The 17,033-nt window shown below is 45.1% G+C and overlaps 1 protein-coding gene across 4 annotated transcripts in view; it reads right to left on the reverse strand.

The window, feature by feature from the left end:
• The window catches only part of grik5 (glutamate receptor, ionotropic, kainate 5), an 81,945-nt gene that overhangs the window by 25,125 nt on the left and 39,787 nt on the right, over positions 1 to 17,033 (reverse strand). For 3 of the 4 annotated variants that reach the window (XM_034610786.1, XM_034610785.1, XM_034610789.1), the window contains 4 exons: positions 7,564 to 7,725; positions 5,930 to 6,094; positions 3,314 to 3,411; positions 2,781 to 2,946 (listed from right to left, as the gene is read on the reverse strand). In XM_034610786.1, the coding sequence (XP_034466677.1) occupies positions 2,781 to 2,946; positions 3,314 to 3,411; positions 5,930 to 6,094; positions 7,564 to 7,675 (541 nt within the window). In that variant the 5' untranslated portion in view covers positions 7,676 to 7,725. Of the gene's footprint in view, positions 1 to 2,780; positions 2,947 to 3,313; positions 3,412 to 5,929; positions 6,095 to 7,563; positions 7,726 to 10,756; positions 10,775 to 17,033 lie in introns of those variants that run through there. The other variant, XM_034610788.1, reaches the window with a different exon arrangement.

Below are 17,033 nucleotides of genomic sequence, written 5' to 3' on the forward strand. Positions count from 1 at the left end.
CTTGGCAGGGGTACGCGCTCTCTGAGTGCTTTGTAATTCGCTCGGTCTGTTGTCTTATCCCTCAATAATTGCTTTTCAGTGGTTTGAGCGACGTGTGCTGTGAATGACACAAGCGTGTGTTCAAAAAAATTAAAAACCGTAAAATTAAACAACACAACAGGGAATGCAGGAATACTTGCTAACCTCGAGCAAGAAATAAAGATGGATGGAGAGAAGGGCACAGCTGCAGGAGCAGAAAGACTGGAATACAGTACTTGAGACAATTTGCTCACTTCAAGCAAGTTCCTCTTGAAAATGAGTATAACCAATGGCTGTCAAGACTCACTTGACATTGTGTGCAGAATGAGTCTTTACTAGAAAGTCTACCCTGCTGCTTCCTAATTGTAATTCCATAGTAAAGCTCCCCTAGCTATGTAAATAAGTGGTGGGGCAGGCATCCGGGGGATGGGGGTGTGAGGAGAGAGTGAGGAGAGGAGAAAGAGAGAGGTAGCACACAGAGCCCTTCAGCAGGAGAAAGCCTCTGTAAGCAGTGGGGTAATCACTGAACCAGGCCAAAACTTTAATTAGTTTGAGGAAGGAGGGGAAAAAAATCAATGCACTTTACAGCTTCCTCTCCTCCCCTCTCTCACTCTCCTTCTTTCACATATTCCCTCTCTCACACGGCTCTAACCTCTCTATCTCTCTCGTCTTAGTGCTGTGCTCTAGTTAGTTCTGTCTGTCTTTATCCATCTCGCTCCTGTGCCGCCACCGTCTCCTCCTCCTTGCGCTCGGCCTCTCCCTCTCGCTGTCCTTAACCTCATCCATCTCATGAAAACTGCATAATGGAATTAGGCTCAGATAGCACGTAGTGACCCAGGCACAGCGAGAGAAGCATACGTCGGAAGTGACCCAAAATCTCGCACTCGCTCTCAGTTAACTGAATATCTTAAGACTGCTGCACTTGCGAGGGCTGGGAGGAAAAGTAAGATTAATCCCATTAACAGGCAGTTGCAGGAATAATTAGTTGCTAAATACGTTACTTAATTAGGATGCACGCATGGTGGTGATGTGAATGAAATGTGTGACTACACACATCACTCGCCTCACTGATGAAAATGTAAGAATGTCTACTTCACTTGAACGCATCACTCTACACGGGGGTAAACAAGATGAATAAAACAAGTGATCTGGTGGTAAACATTGTCTGATGTTGAATCCCAGCAGAGCCACACACACACACACACACGCACACACACACAATCATAGACATTCCAAAACCTGCTCATGTGTGCAGACATAGAGTACACTCAGGGACAACACACACACACACACACACACACACACACACACACACACACACACACACACACACACACACTGCTAAATGTATAAACTAGCACTCAAGCATACGCACATGTACAGACAAAGTGAAGCAAGCAAAACAATTCAATATTGAACGTATACAAACACACAGTCATTCAGCGGGGGGAACAAGCCTTTTGAGTGGCAGTTAGCACCTATTCTGCAGCCATGGCAACCAGCTCCATGGCGATAGATAGCGCAGCCAAGTGGGTCAGAGTCTGCGAGTGTGATAACCTTGTAAAGATCACCTTCAAGCCAAATATATTACACACACACACCCTCTCTGTCTCTCCAGCAGTAAAAAAAACTGCATCTTTTGGCCCGGGCGGTAACCATCAGACTATCTGTTGCCTCTAATTCTTCTGAGAGAAAAGCCTGTTGAAAGACAACGCTCTTATCTTCCCATTCAACCGATGATCAAAACTAGGAAAATATGTCTGATGCCATTTCAAAGCTCTTGTAGTTCAATGAAATGACGAGTCCGCACGGAATTCAGCTTACTTTCAGGAAACCGTGGGATGGCTGGCAAACTGCTGGCGAGATAATGAAAGCATCTCAGTGATTAAATCATGTTTTCATAATGCCACAGCATTTGTTTGTCATAATCTGCCCGAGTCACACTGCGATGAGAAGTGTTCAGTCTTAAATGGCCGCACTTATTCTTTATGTAATTGTCCTTCACTTGTGCGGTTTCTACGTGAGGCTGGTGAGAGCAAGAGCTGCGCAACAACTCGTCCCAGCTCCGTTTCCTTCAGGGCTGCACAAAAAGAGTCCTGGACTATTCAGGGGGAAAAAATGTGATTTTTGCAACCTCCTGCAGCACGTAGTGTATTCTGTCTTTTTTTTTTTTTACGAAGCCCTGTTTGAATACTACAGCCACCATCCGAGTCCAAGCCCTTTAATTCCTGCCACTCTTTATAGGGGAGTGCATAATAAATCAATAATGCACTCTTTCAAAATGAAAATAAAGAGGGCTAGTGACTAAGCCCCAAATCCCCTGTAATGTTAAATCTGTCTGAGTGCCTGGCAAGTTAAATCAAACGTCCCCTAAGTTCCTCCAAAACTAGAAAGCATTTCACACACGAATATTTATTAAATTGGTTTGGCCTAGCAGCGCTCTGAGGTGGATGCGAGATAGTGCGCGATGGCATGAGTAATAAATAGGAAGGCTGTAGCGTGAGCCATGTTCTGAACTCTAACAGCAGACAGAACTTTATGACCAGACTGTCAAACTGAGTGTCCAGCAGCGCAACAGTCATATCCGCCCATACAGCCTGAATGTGCCAACACTCCCACAGAGGCATTCGCACACAAACGTACACATACAGTAGGTAATGAGCTCGGAAGAACACAACTGATTGGTGCATTTACACCCACTGAAACGCAAACATAGCCTAATGCACTGTAACATCCATACAACAGACAGCATGTGTACTCACACTCAGCCTTGGCACAGACCAGGCTGGCTGAGGGGTAACTGAACGAGCGCAAGATGGCTCCGATGGCCAGGCTCAGGTCCTCGTTGCTAGGGTACAGAGTGACAGAGGCGAAGCGCAGGTACGGCAAGCGTGGCGTTTCCTCAGGTCCAATCTTTACGTGAGGGATCTGTGAAAAGGAGAGAGAGGAAGGTAAGCAAATGCTAATGTGTCATGATTAGGTTCCCTTCCAAACACAAACAACGGGGAGGGAAAAACACAGTTGAATGAGGAAGATCCATTAGAAATGCTTGAGGGTGAAAAGTGAGATAAGACAGCTGGCAGAGAACAGAGAGACCTGAGGATAAAAGGCTACAGGAAGAAAGGAGAAAGCGGTTGGGAGAAGAGGATGACGGTAAATTATGTGAGAAAAGGCACAGAAAACTGACTGTTTAGAGGCATTCATCATGACGTCTGTGTGGGTAGGAGGTGCAGCAAGTCAGAGACAACCAGCTACTAGATGTGTACATATTTGTGTGTTTATCCTCCACACTCACCTCCTTCTCTCCACATATGTGACTGACAGTGGAGCCAGAGGCGGGGCTGGAAGCGGGACCTATCACAGACACGACGCCTTTGGGTAGAATCTGACACACTGAAAGGTACAAAAAAGAAAAGAAAAAGAGAGAAATAAACACACCTGCCCTCTGCTTCATTTCGATGGCAGCACTGAGCTGCAGTCAGGGGAAAGGTGTGGAATTAGAAAATGCAACAAAGACGCGTGAGGATTTCAGTTAAACTACTGATTCAAGTGTAACAGCACAAGCTGTCTCATTCTAATCTGATTTATTTTGTGATAAAGACTCGGAGGACCACAGCAGGGCAGCCCACGGGCGGCGTCATGCTATTATTCACTTGTTTACACAGAGATTTTTAAGACAATTTGCTCCCATTTGATCTGTGGCATCAGAGCAGCGCTGGTAAATTGGTCACCTTCAATTAACAGAGGCCGTTTTACCCTTTCTGCTGTAGGACAATGTTTGAGAAACAGTTTCACATATTTGTCTAATATTATTAAATGACATGTTTATTAACTCAGTAAATCTCACTGTTAAGCTTCCTAATTGACAACAAATGTCTCCATTATTCTCATTTAGGCCTAACTGACTAATTTCACACCTGTTCTGTCAAACATTTATGTGCAGTTATCAATTTCAGTCAATTACCACATTTAACTGTATATTTTATCATTAGTATTTCTTTATTTATTGTATTCTTGTAAACGTCTACATGTTATGTAGCCTACTTGTTTAAATCAGGCAAAACCAGAGCTGGTGCCAGAAGAAATAGCCCCGCACACAACCAAATGATTTTGTACGGATTAAACAGATATCAGGCGCTAATTCATTAGTTTTGGCAGAATGGTCGGCAGATTTTCTTGCCTTTGGACAAAGCCAGATTATCTGTTTCCCCCTTTTATGGGATTTATGCTAAACTAAGCTAACTGGCTCCCAACTGTTTTGTACACTCATCTAACTCTTGACAGGCGAAATAACTGGCGCTTTCCCCAACAGGTATTTCTTAAAAATTAAAGATTTCAGAAATCTCTGTCTGTCGGTATTTGGCTCGCATATTGTCTGTGTGACAACCCACGACAACAGCAACAACAACTGATTCTCCTGGTCGGAGTTCTGAGTCAGACTTCACTGAACTCTGAATAAACAGGTGAACAGCTCTTTGTGCAGCAGCAGTGGTGCAGCTTCAGGGGAAGAAATCTGCCACCAGCATCACCACAGGCCAAGAAAACAGCCCATTCCAAACTGGCACAGCACTCGTTCCTTTTAAAATCAAACATCACAATGACCAGTATCCATCACTGACAAAAGTTAAACCTTAGAATGCAATATGACTAAAACCTTAAGAAATCGTATCTTTTTCATAAAGCACAGTTATCAACGGTTGTTTCTAAAATGTTTTCATATATACAACAGAAAATAGTCTGGTGACTTAACTGTGTAATTCTGAGAGTCAAAGAGTTCTCTTCTTGTTGGTATTTTAATTCATCCCAATTAGTCCTCCTCAGTTCCTGTCATTGTTAGTGTGTGTGTGTGTGTGTGCCTGTGTATGTGTGTGTGAGTGTGTATATGCCCACACTGTGTGCGTGTGTGTGGGAGTTTGTGTGTGTGAGTGTGTGTATGCCCACACTGTGCCCGTGTGTGTATGCGTGTGTGAGTGTGTGCATGTGTGTGATCGGGTGTGCGTGCCTCAGACAGCCGTAGCTGTAAGATGATGAGCTCTCTGATCCAGAGTCCAAAAAAAAGGCTGCTAGCAAACAAGCCTGTCAGAGTCTCCTGCCCATCGGTCAAGGACGGACACACACACACACACACACACACACACACACACACACACACACACACACGCACACACACACACACGCCTGTAACTCAAGCATGCACATATGTACATAGCCTTTCTGAAGCACATACAGATATTTTGCCAGTAGCTTGTGGCACGGTCAGTGAACTGTTGGAAGAGGAGGGGGGGGGGGGGGTCTCTGCTGTGGTTGGGTTCAGCCGAGCGTCTCCGTCAGCTCCAACCATTCTGTTTTAAGTCTGTGTATCAATACAAATTTAATGGAGTGTCCTCTGTGGTGTGCTGCTGCGTTCTGCTGGCCTGCACTGCCGATCTGTGTTAGTATTTGATGGTTTGTTTTCGTCTTCACAGCAGCTTGTGCCAGCTGTTACTGGAGGGCACTGGTCTCCTCTGAGAGGCTTAGTGGTCCATTACTGGTCTCCAGTGACATGTAAACTAATCAGCATGAGCTCTTACTGGTTCCTAATCACACGTAAGTGGTGGTGTTTTATCATTCTTGTCATTTGAGGCATTTGCTTTTTAGAAAGTGTAATTATATCAGAACCCCTCTTAAGTAATTTGGGATAAAACCTGCAGTAGACACGAGGCTATAGTTGTTTTAATTCATGGACTAGTTACTATTTAATATTAATATTCTATATTAATAATAATATCAACTGGCATTTTAATTGGTCACTTTTTGCTAGAGCTAATTAGACACCATGCCATGTAATGGATTTTTCTGGATTTCATCACTCATGAGGGGTCGTGTGAATCTGCTGTACTGGTCTTCTCCGACACGCATCGGCTCCACTCACTGGTGTCAGTAGTGTCGTACTGGGAGTCTTTCTGCAGCTCATATATGTCCACCTCCACTCGGGCACGGGACGCGCCCTCCATAGCGCTGTTGATGTTCTCCCTCGCTAGGGCCAGCGCCAGCCGCTCCCCGCGCCCACACACAGACTGGTCATCCAGGATTGCAGCTGGAGAGGCAGAGAGCGAAGGAGAGACAGGTGAAGCAGGGGAGAGAAGACGGAGGGCACCGGACAGACGAACAGGAGAGGAGGAAGCAAAAGTGTGTCAGTGGGAATGTATTCGGGAAGATGAACTTTGATGTTATTCAGAATAGTAAGTGATATGAAATCCACAAGAGCAAAATAATTAGGCTAACTAAACTAACTGGCTGCTGGCGATGGCGTCATCTATACAGACCATAGAATGTATCTAATGATAGACGACAGCTTCCCAATAATGAATCCAAATCGTCTTGATCGCCCCCCAGTGGCTGGCTGCATTTCCATATTAGTGGACTGCACATAAACCAAACCACATTGATGTTAGTTCAAGTGCTCATTTGAGTTTAATGTGATTAGAGTGTTTTAATCATTTAGTTAGTTGTCAATATAATGATTGACATCTGAGACTCGCAATTGGTCAAGCTCATGTATCGGTGGGACCTCAATACCAAGGCTCCACCCACAGCGCTGAATCTGATGTGAAGAATCGGGCTCCAATGACGTCAAAAGTGCAAGATGGTGGCACCTGTATTCAGGATATTTACGCTTATTATTTATACAGACATGTACAGACATGACAATGGTATCAATCCGGCGAGAGAGCAAATAACCAATCTTAACCAATATGCTGAACTAGTCCTTTGAAGAATATAATCTTACTGATGATAGCCATGAAATCAAATAAAAAAAATTAAATCAACACTACAAACATCTGTACAAAGGTGGGTCATATTTGTTGGTGTGATGAGTCTATATTTACGACCTAATAATAAAAAGAAATATAACAGATGTGGCCTTTCTGATCTCAGCTGGTGAGTCATTACAGATTTTGGGGGCCTGTACTGCAAAGGCATCCCAGTCAATCGGGCTCTGGGAACCACCAGAAGACCATCAGCTGATCTGATGGGAGTCAGTAAAACCTTGACATGCACAGGAACTCACACACAAAAAGTCAATTTCTATTTTCTGATACTATGCAGGTATTCTTACCTGCACCTGAATCCAGCAGATCCAGTGATATTTTAAACTTTTAAGAGTAAAGTGGTTGGTTGCATGTATCTGGCACCTCTGCCTGCTCCTGGTGAAGGTTTCATGGTTAAAACTGAAAACTTGATACTGCAACAGAGCCTCTGAGAGAAACTTCTATCTGCCAATCACTCTTTGGCTTGCGATTGAGAGAGAGAGAGAGAGAGAGATGGCTAAACTTTTGCTGCAAGTTTCTACTAAAAGGTTTTACTGCATTAGCTCAGTTAGGACAACATTATAAGTGCTAATTTGGCTTTGAAATGCTTTCCTGTCACCCTGGCTCTTACTGTCCAGCTCAATGTGGCAAAAAACTCTGTGAGGCACTGATGCAGGCTGAAAACAAACCATGAGAAGTATATGATGAGCAAGGTGAGGAGGAGGAGGAGGTGGAGGAACAGCTGACCACTCACCCATTCGGACCGAGGAGAGCAGGGGGGCCTGACTGAGGGAGCGTGGTGGCATGGTGACTAGCAGGAAGGAGAGGATGTGTATTGACAGCAGCAGTGCTGGCAGAGCCGGCATCTTCTACTGCTCCTCATGGAGAATGGTCTGCTGGCTGCCTGTACCACCACCTGTAGACACAAAGGACGAACCGCTTGTTACTGGAAACACATACAACCATTCTCATCTTCCTTTAAATTGTCATCCTGCAGCTTATCTTCAGCTTCCTCTGCCGTTTCCATGTAGTGGGTGTACCTTTAATATGACAGCACATAGAATACACTTTTATCGTCAGCTGTGAAGATGTTCACTGTCACATCACAAAGGCAGTCCGGTCCCGTTCACACACACACAGCCCATTTCATTATAAAATACAGTACACACACACACAAACACACACACACACACACACACAGACACAAACACACAAACTCACACACACGCTCGTCTCTAGTAATGTCTCATGTAGAAAGTCGGCCGTTTAGCAGTGACAGGATTCAGCCTTGAAGAGATCTCCAGAGGCAGCTCAAAGACAGCATCACAGTAACTGTGCACGTGTCAGCGTGAATTCACTCATCTACACTGTACTTATACATGCATAAATTCATATAAACAGATGCAAACACAGCCACATAGGAACACTGCATCACACACACACACACACACACACACACACACACACACACACAGACTCACAAGCACAAAGACAACTGCCTTGAACACGAATAAAAAAACGTACCCTACACTCCCTCACATTTCCATAACTCCCACCGTCACCACTAAACACACACAGGAGAGATAAAAAAGCACACAAAGAGCGCTCGGCTGTGCACCGCCGGCGCCCAGCAGCCCTCTCCACGAGTGACACAGCCATGCACTGACTGACAACATGACACGGCAGTGTGAAAGGATGGAGAAATGAAGGGAGGGTTGAAGACAGAGGAGAGGACAACGAGTGTTGTGTGACAGGCAGGCGAGGGACTGTAGAGGGAGGGGCGGGCTGTTGACCCGGGATTGTTTCAAATGTCTGGTTCACCAGTCCGAGCTTTAGATGGGCCTGACAGACGGCTGAGATGCTCAGTTCACGACCTTTAATTGACCCTTGCAGAGGGGGGGGGGGGGGGGGGGGGGCGTGAGCGGCAGAGGGTTGACCTTTGACCCTGACAAGTGCATGCGAGGGAGAAATGAGTACACATGTGTACATCAAAGAGGCAGACGCAGTGGACTGGCTGCCACTGTTGTGTTGAAATGAAACTCATTATACAGAGCACGTTTAACCAGGTGAGCTACGAGTGCGGCCCCTCCATCACCGTGTTTAACGAACATCCATCATCTCACAACACGCAGCCTGTTTTACTTTACTTTCTTCTTTCTTTCACGTTCACCTTTCCAACACTTGTCTCACTTTGATGTTTAAGGCACATCAAAAAAAAAATAATCAGCAACTATGTGCTTTGAATTCCTCTTCACCTCTCCTGAACCCACGATGACGTCTTTGTCCTTTTCTTTTTGTGTCTGTTCTCCGTGCAATTAACTGCCCTCCCTTTCCTCCCTGTCTAACTTCACGTACGTCTTGTTTCGGGGGTTTGTTGTGTCAGAGGGTGGGCCAACGTGTGCACAAACACGTTTGTACTACTAATAGCATGCGACACACTGTGCAAATAGACGCGTTGCTCTCATTATGGTTACCCCGGCTCAAAGTGAACAGAGGCAGGGCTTATGTAAGGCCATCTGTACGTGTGACACAAAATAAAATAACAGCCACACAGTGGGAGTAGCCTCATTTTTTTCCCCCACACACGTTTCCGATAAATCAGTCTTGTTCTAACACAGTGTGTTACATTAAAGGTGCAGGGGAATAATTACTTCTTCATGCTGTTAATATATTTGTGTAAATGTGTATAATGCTGCACATGTAGACCTACGACACAGAGAAGTATCACAGATCTGATTATTCTGAACATGCAGCGAGGTGCAGCTAATGACCGGCACAGCTGCGTGTTGTGTTGCACAGTCTACTCCATTGTGTTGCCTATTACTACTGTATTCTGTTTGCCTCCCACACCAGTGGTCTCTTTCTCAATTTACTCTTCGCCAAAGTGTGTGTTCGGCGTCTGGACCTGTGTGTTTATTCCAGGGCATGTATGAACGAGAGTGCGAGTGTGATGGCATATTGATCGAGCCCGGCTGAAGTGGCGGGCCCTCAGGTGCAGTCAATCAAAACAATGGGGAACCTATCATGGGACCACTGCATTTCACAGGAGCCATCTGATTGGCTATTACCAGGAAGCAGATTGCCATGATGACGAATAAGATCCTCGCTGAGGCTATGCCTTCATCAATGATGGGATGGAACCGGTGCTATTTCATTGTTATTGAGAGCTATTGACAGCATTAGACAGAGAAGATTACAGCATCTGTACTCTGAGGAGAAGAAGAAGAAGTAGAAGAAGAAGAAGAAGAAGAAGAAGAAGAAGAAGAAGAAGAAGAAGAAGAAGAAGAAGAAGAAGAAGAAGAAGAAGAAGAAGAAGAAGAAGAAGAAGAAGAAGGGGTTGGGTGGAGGAGATGGAAAGCTGTGATAGAAGTAAAGGGAATGAGAGAGAGAGAAAAAAGACGAAACAGAGAGGAATAGGCTGAGGACGGTGAGGGAATAAAAGAAGAAAATTGAACGCAGAGAGACGAGATTGGAAAGTGTTTCTGCAGAAAGAGAGACGCAGAGTACGGATAGAGATGGAAATACAGAAGTGCAGCGGTGGAAAGTACATTTACTCAAGTGCTGTACTCAGGTTTTTATATTAGCTTTTACTTTTCATCCACTGACTGAGGGAACGATTCAAAGTCAACCACATTAATTTGATGTGACTAATTGTAGCTAAGATTATACTGCGCAGTATATGATCTACTCATATAATGTGATTCATGGTTCTGAATGAAGCACCGAACATTAGACGTGGTTAAACTTAGCTCCACATCATCAGCCTACAATACTAAAAATAATGATTATATTATAGTAATTCATCAATAACAATAATCCAATAGGTATAACACATATATTCTGTTTTGTTATGTTGCTCCATCATTACTTCAGCATTAAACCCTGTTTATCACAGCGCCGGATGTTTTATCACTAATGAGTCGTCAGTGTTCTCTGCTCTTACTTACTGACAGGAATGGATAATCATGGCATCCGTCTCTGAAGCTCGGCTGCCAACGCTTCCAGACACTCTCAATTAAATCCTGTTGAGCACAATCCAACAAAAACATTACCTTAAATATCCTAGACTTTGTACCAACCTTTATGCAAAGCACATGTTCCTTTTACTCTCTGAGAGTTTAAAACCTTACTCTTCGATATTCATCATCACTCATCTCGCTAATTCTAGTTTTTCTATTTGTTGCTTGATGTTCTTCTTTTGCAAGTTGACTGTTTATCCGTGTTTCATTTGAATAAAAAAAACTCCATCTAGGTGAAACTACATGATTAAAACCACGTTGTGACATTAGTAGTTAAATGAAGCCAAGGATCTGCCCGCAGCACTGCAGGAGAGTGAAGGGAAACAAGTTGATGTAGTCGAACGAGGCGGAGGGGAAGCAGATACAGTCAGAGAGAAAAGAAAACAGAGATAGTATTGCCGTGTTTAATCTGCGAGGACTGTGTGTCTGGGTGCTGTACGTGCTCTGTTGTTGTAGCAGTACGAGGGCTGAGTCCCTGTAGCAGTCGGGTGTCAGTCTGCAGGGAGCTGGAGCAGCGAGAGGGCCGAGCAGAGCCAGACTAGTCTGAGCTGTACAAAAAAAAAACACTGCCTCTAGCCCCCCTCGCTCGCTTTCATTCTGCACCCTGCTGTAAGTCACCCCGCATGCTGGCACCGCTGAGAAATACACAAAAGCAAAAATACATAAATATCCTAACTTGCTCTGTGCGTGTATGTGTGTGAGTGGAAGAGAGAGAAAGAGGCAGGGGGAGAGAGAGGGGGAGAGAGAGACAGGGAGAGGGGACGTTCATCCCGGTTGGAGATTTAGCTGCTTGCTGCATGCATTCATCTCAGTGTGTGTGTGTGAAGGCAAATGCATTTTTGTGTGTTTGCTGTTCTTCTTTGTACGTGTGTGCCCGAGACTTGGCGACTTGCTTATAGTGTCTGCAGAGCCTATTATAAAAGAGAAAACCGTAAAATCAGAGATTCTTAATTATCTGGAGAGGGAGGGAGGGGGAGAGAGAGAGAGAGAGAGAGAGAGAGAGAGAGAGGAGAGAGAGAGAGAGAGAGAGAGAGAGAGAGAAGGAGGGGGAAGGTGAGGGAAGAGAGGCAAAGGGAAGGGCCAGAGTGGGATGGAAGGAGGGGGGGAGGGAAAGGGGGAGTTATAGAGGAAATCTGAAAATGAGGGAGCGCTATCTCGGCGTACACCCCCGGGCAGATGAGGGGAGGATGAACAGAGACTAAAGCAGTGGAAGCAGGATGAGCGATTGCAGGGGAGGAGTGAAGGGAAAGAGGGATGCCAAGAAAGACAACAAGAACTCCGCTGGAGAAAAGCGGCTTGAGGGGAGGGGGGAGAAGGAGAGAAGGGTGTCGTTGTTAGGGGATTGAGGGGGGGGGGGGGGGGACTGGCAAATCATTTGTTTTACCCCTTCTGCCATATTGTATGACACAAGAAAATCTGACAGTTATCAAATGGAGGGATGAATCATTCCCATAATTGAATTTGCGAGTGGAACGGCTTCAGTGGCTGTGGATTTAAGAAGACTGCACTGCCAGTCATTGTGGGACAGACATGTTATTTTGCTCGTTCCTCTCACAGTCTGTAGTCATTGTGACGGAAGGCTGCCGGGCCACTGTCGCTGAGTGAGCACAGCGAGCCAGGAGAATTGTTTACCCCGAGACAACATGGGGGAGTTGGTGTGTGGATAAGAAGGGTCTCACCTCCATTGGCCTTCTGCATCATTAAGTGTTTACTGCTTTCTAATATCAAAGCAGCATCACGTGGTCTTCATCGTACTGACACTGCACTTTCTCCCTCTACGACCTCCAAACTCAACCTCTCCGCCTTTCTCCTCTGTCTTCCCTTTGCCCTCTTCTCCATACCCTCGTCTCTCCGCTCCTCCCTTTCTCTTCTGCGTCTACATTTCCTGTTTTTACCTTCACATTTCCTTCTTATTGACCCTCTTGGTTCTCGGGCTTTTGAGAAGTTTGGATTTCAGACATGCCAGGTTCAACATTTGAAGAAAATATGATTAATTCATGTGATGTTGTTCGGCCGGGGGGGGCTGGTCTGTACATCTCAAATTAGATTTCTGAACATATTTATCTGAAAGCAGAATATTGGGTTAAAGGTTACATTAGCTTGGTCAAATGTAATAAGAAAAGGTAAATGCGGTAAACTATTCTAAATGCAAACTAAATCGTATAAAATGGGGTGACAACATAACATGAACAGTAGAAGTGCAGCATGAAGTGCGTTCCTACACCAAGGCCCAACAAATTCACTAGATCTGGATTTCTGGGGGATTCGCACCAAATTACACACACTCATTAATATATCGATCCACGAATTACTCTCTGAGAAATCAAAGCAAATGTTAGAAAAGATTTTTAAAAATGTCCTGGATCTGCACCAAAATGAACTGGTTTCCTTCTGTGATCACTCCTCAGCAGTTTCTGCATAATAATGCTTACTAACAAACAAACGCAGACGAAAACATGATCTCCTCGGCGGAGGCAATAAACCAAAGCTCCCACATTTGAATGTTTGCTTCTGAGTGGAGTTCCCCTCGATTTAGTAACGAAAAAAAATAAGCATCTGATAATGTCTAATACAGGAACATCACAAAGTGCAGCTTCAAAACGGTGCTGAACCTACATCAAACAGAAGTTATTAGCAGACAGAACATTGATACTCTGCACGATTCTGTAAAAACACAGAAAACATATAATCCTTCTACACGGTTCAAGTGAGGGAGTTTTTAAAAGTGCATTTGTATCTATTAACTTGCACCGAACACAGATTGACAGGTATGTTCAATATGGACATAAATCCAGTGTTCAAAGAGAGGTTTGAAACACATAACGTTATGAGAATGACTGACAAGTAATCAACAATTTGACAACATTTGAATTATTTATGAAGTAAAAAGGACAAACATTTGCTGTTCAAATGTTGAATTTTTGGCTTTTCACTGTTTTATATGGTTGTAGGTTGAATCTCTTTGGGGTTTTGTTCATGGTGGAATAAAAACGTTTTGACAATGTCACCTTGGACCCCGGGAGAGTGTGATTTAAGTGAAGGAGAATTTGTAGAGCAGGTGGAAAAAGTCAGACAAAAGATCACCTAGCCTAAGAACTCTTCTTAGGCTACTTAAATTAATAAATCCTTTTTTGGGTTTGACGTCAGTGCCCAGATGTTTCATTTATGCAGCAAAGTGATTTGCACGTATGCTCTTTGTAAATTGTCGGAGAAAACGGTCAAAACAATAAAACACAGAGGAATAAAAAGGGAAAATAATCCTCAGGTGCAGCTTTAATGAAGAAGCTTTGAGGGCTGTTCTTAGATCGTACAGGTGTTTACGTTCATCAGTCAACACGTGCCTCCTACACGTTTTCACCTTGTCCTCCCCTCAGCAGGTGTGCAGACGCGCCGATCCCTCATTTCCACCTCTCCGCCCTCTCTCCACCAACCCCCCCCCCCACCCCTCCCCACTGCCTATCTCCTCTCACTCAGCCACCATCTATTTTGTCTCTTTGCCTCAGGAACACTCCATACCCCTGTCTCCTCACTGACCTCTCTCTTCTCTCTCCCTATCTTGGCTCTCGCCCGTCTCCTCAATCTCAACAGTACACTTTCTCTGTTACAGTCCTACCCTCCTCCACCACCACCACCACCACCACCACCCCCCACACCCACACACACACACTCTCCCCTCTCCCTCTCTTCATTGGACGTGGATAAATTCTTCCCAGAGTTCTCCTTGACAAAGAGGCCCTCAGTCAGTGACACCGCCTGCTTGGGGAACCACCGTGCTCCTGAGACACTGTCACATCCGAGTATGTCACGCCTAAACATACACAGAAAAACACACAGGCGGGCACTGGCGCTAAACACACACACACACGCACACACACACACATACACTCTTGAGGAAGGTTCAAGGAACATTGTCTGAGAGTGTGTGTGTGTGTGTGTTTGCTTGGTTCAACGTGAGAGCATGTCTTTTTTGTTTTCTCGACGGCAGAGCATGTCTGTGCGCTGTTTGTTTGTACATGCCAGCAGTGAGTTTGCATCTCAGCCTTTCGTACCACCCGCTGATCAGATCAGAGTGTGTGTGTATAGTGTGTGTGTGTGTGTGTGTGTGTGTGTGTGGGATGAGGAGGAGAGGGGGGGTTGAAGCTCAGAGCACCGCTCTCCCCAGGAGCTGTTTAAAAAAGATGTGCTGTTCAGTGTCACTAGCTGTCGACGCAGGTCCCACTTGTTGCAGCTGTGGCTTATATAAGCGCAGCAGTTTAATCACAATTAGGAAGCTCTCCTTGAACTCTCTCGCCCCCTGGCTTGTTTGGAGAGCTCGAATTTGCATTCAGAACAAAGCCTTGGAAAGAGTGATATTATTACACATGGCGCTGCAAAGAGAACAATGTCTGGGTGAGAATAGAGCGCTGTCAGTTGAAATCAGTGTTAACTATCAGATGGACGTCACAGTGGATTTTCACTTCCATCTCAAATGGCTGGTTTGGGTTGTGTTGTAGGATTTTGTATAATAACATGGTACATACTTAAGTGTTTGACTTATTATAATCCCATTGTTGGACTGTAAATCCCTTGTGTTTTGAACTGTTACAATTTTCTGCTCATTCTTAGTAGTTTTCTTCTTTCAACTACTTTTGCCGCTGCAGAGCCAGCCAGCCGAGGAGGAGGGGTGTCTTCTTGAATTGCCTCTCCTGAGACTTCTTACTTTTTTTTGCGCGTATGTGCTTCAGGGTTTTGTGAGCGTGTGTGAATAGTATTTTTCTTGTCTTCTTAGACAGTTTATACCAGTGGTGTGAGCCCGTTAAGCCCATTGAGATGAACTGAGACGTTTGTGTGTCGTACTGGTCTTCGCAGATAACCCCTGACTTGATTTGACGAGGCATCAGGACGTCACATTAGCACAGAAACCTCCGATACGTTTCAGCTGACGACTGACGCAGAGGAGCTATGTTGCATGATGAAAGCATTTCAGAGTCAGTTTTTTCAATCAGTCGCAGCACAAAGGCTGAACAACGCAGACGGTTTGTGGATCCCTGCAGCTGCTGAGGACATAGTACTTTAAAGTAACCGGCTATTTACAGTGAAAACGGAAACAACACTGCTGTGTACAGAGGGACAGACAGAGGCAGGATGTGTGCACTGCCATAGCTCAGTGGTGAACCGATGAACCGACTCCACACAGCTCTCCCACTTAGACACCCACGCGCCGCACACACACACACATCAGATATTCACACACACTACAGATACATAGAGATCCACGCAAACATGCCCAATATATTCACCTTCATGGCCGCACACACGTACACAGATATACAAGGGTTGTGGATTAAATGACTCAGATGGCATTTGTTCTCTCTGCCTCGCGCTCTCTCTCTCCCCCCTCTCCCTCTCTCATTGTCAGGTTTTGCTGCCGTGGCAACAGAGTCGGAGATGAGAGGAGGAGGGAGTGGGAAGTGGGGAGTGTGAGGGAGATGGAGGGAGGGAGAGAGAGGAAGGAGAGAGAGAGAGACAGAGAGAGAGAGAGAGAGAGAGAGAAAGAGAGAGAGAGAGAGAGAGAGAGAGAGAGAGGAAAGAGGGAGCTGGTGATGGAACAGGTAAATGAGAAATGAGAGATCGGGGAGTCAGAGCCCACTGGTCTTGTGAGGCGGGGCTACGTTGCTGCTGCAGTGTGTGTTTTTCAGACTGTGCTCCGGCAGAAACGGAAAGAATGTGTTTTTTGCTACGTGACTGGGAACAAGCGTGCAGGCGGCGCCGGACTCGTGTGTGTGTGTGTGTGTGTGTACTGTATGACTCGGACATGTTGCGTGTCCACTCATGTTGTTGTATAATTCTGTCACCCACGAACTACATCTAAAAATTGGTCATTCTGAAATCAGGGCGAGCCATCACACTATCAGCGAGGATAGAGGAGGAGAAGAGAGAAGCCCAAAAAAAAACAAATAAAGGGGCAATGGAGTGCCGTGAAAGGGCTCTTGTGTTTCAAGTTTAACCCACATGTAGGATTTCTGGCTCGTGTCTTTCGTCTGACTAATTTGCTCTGCAGAAAAAGCAGCCTGCTCAAATTTGTTTCTTTGTTTTTTTGTTGTTTTGGTTTTTTGTTTCAGTTGCCCGGGGCAAGAGACAAATTCTCTCTGACTGCACTTCTCAGATTCACTTCAACATCTGCGATGGATTCATTTGCAACTATGCAAAGTAACTATGCAAAGAC

The sequence above is a fragment of the Hippoglossus hippoglossus genome, chromosome 16, assembly GCF_009819705.1.
Source record: "Hippoglossus hippoglossus isolate fHipHip1 chromosome 16, fHipHip1.pri, whole genome shotgun sequence".
Taxonomy (NCBI): domain Eukaryota; kingdom Metazoa; phylum Chordata; class Actinopteri; order Pleuronectiformes; family Pleuronectidae; genus Hippoglossus; species Hippoglossus hippoglossus.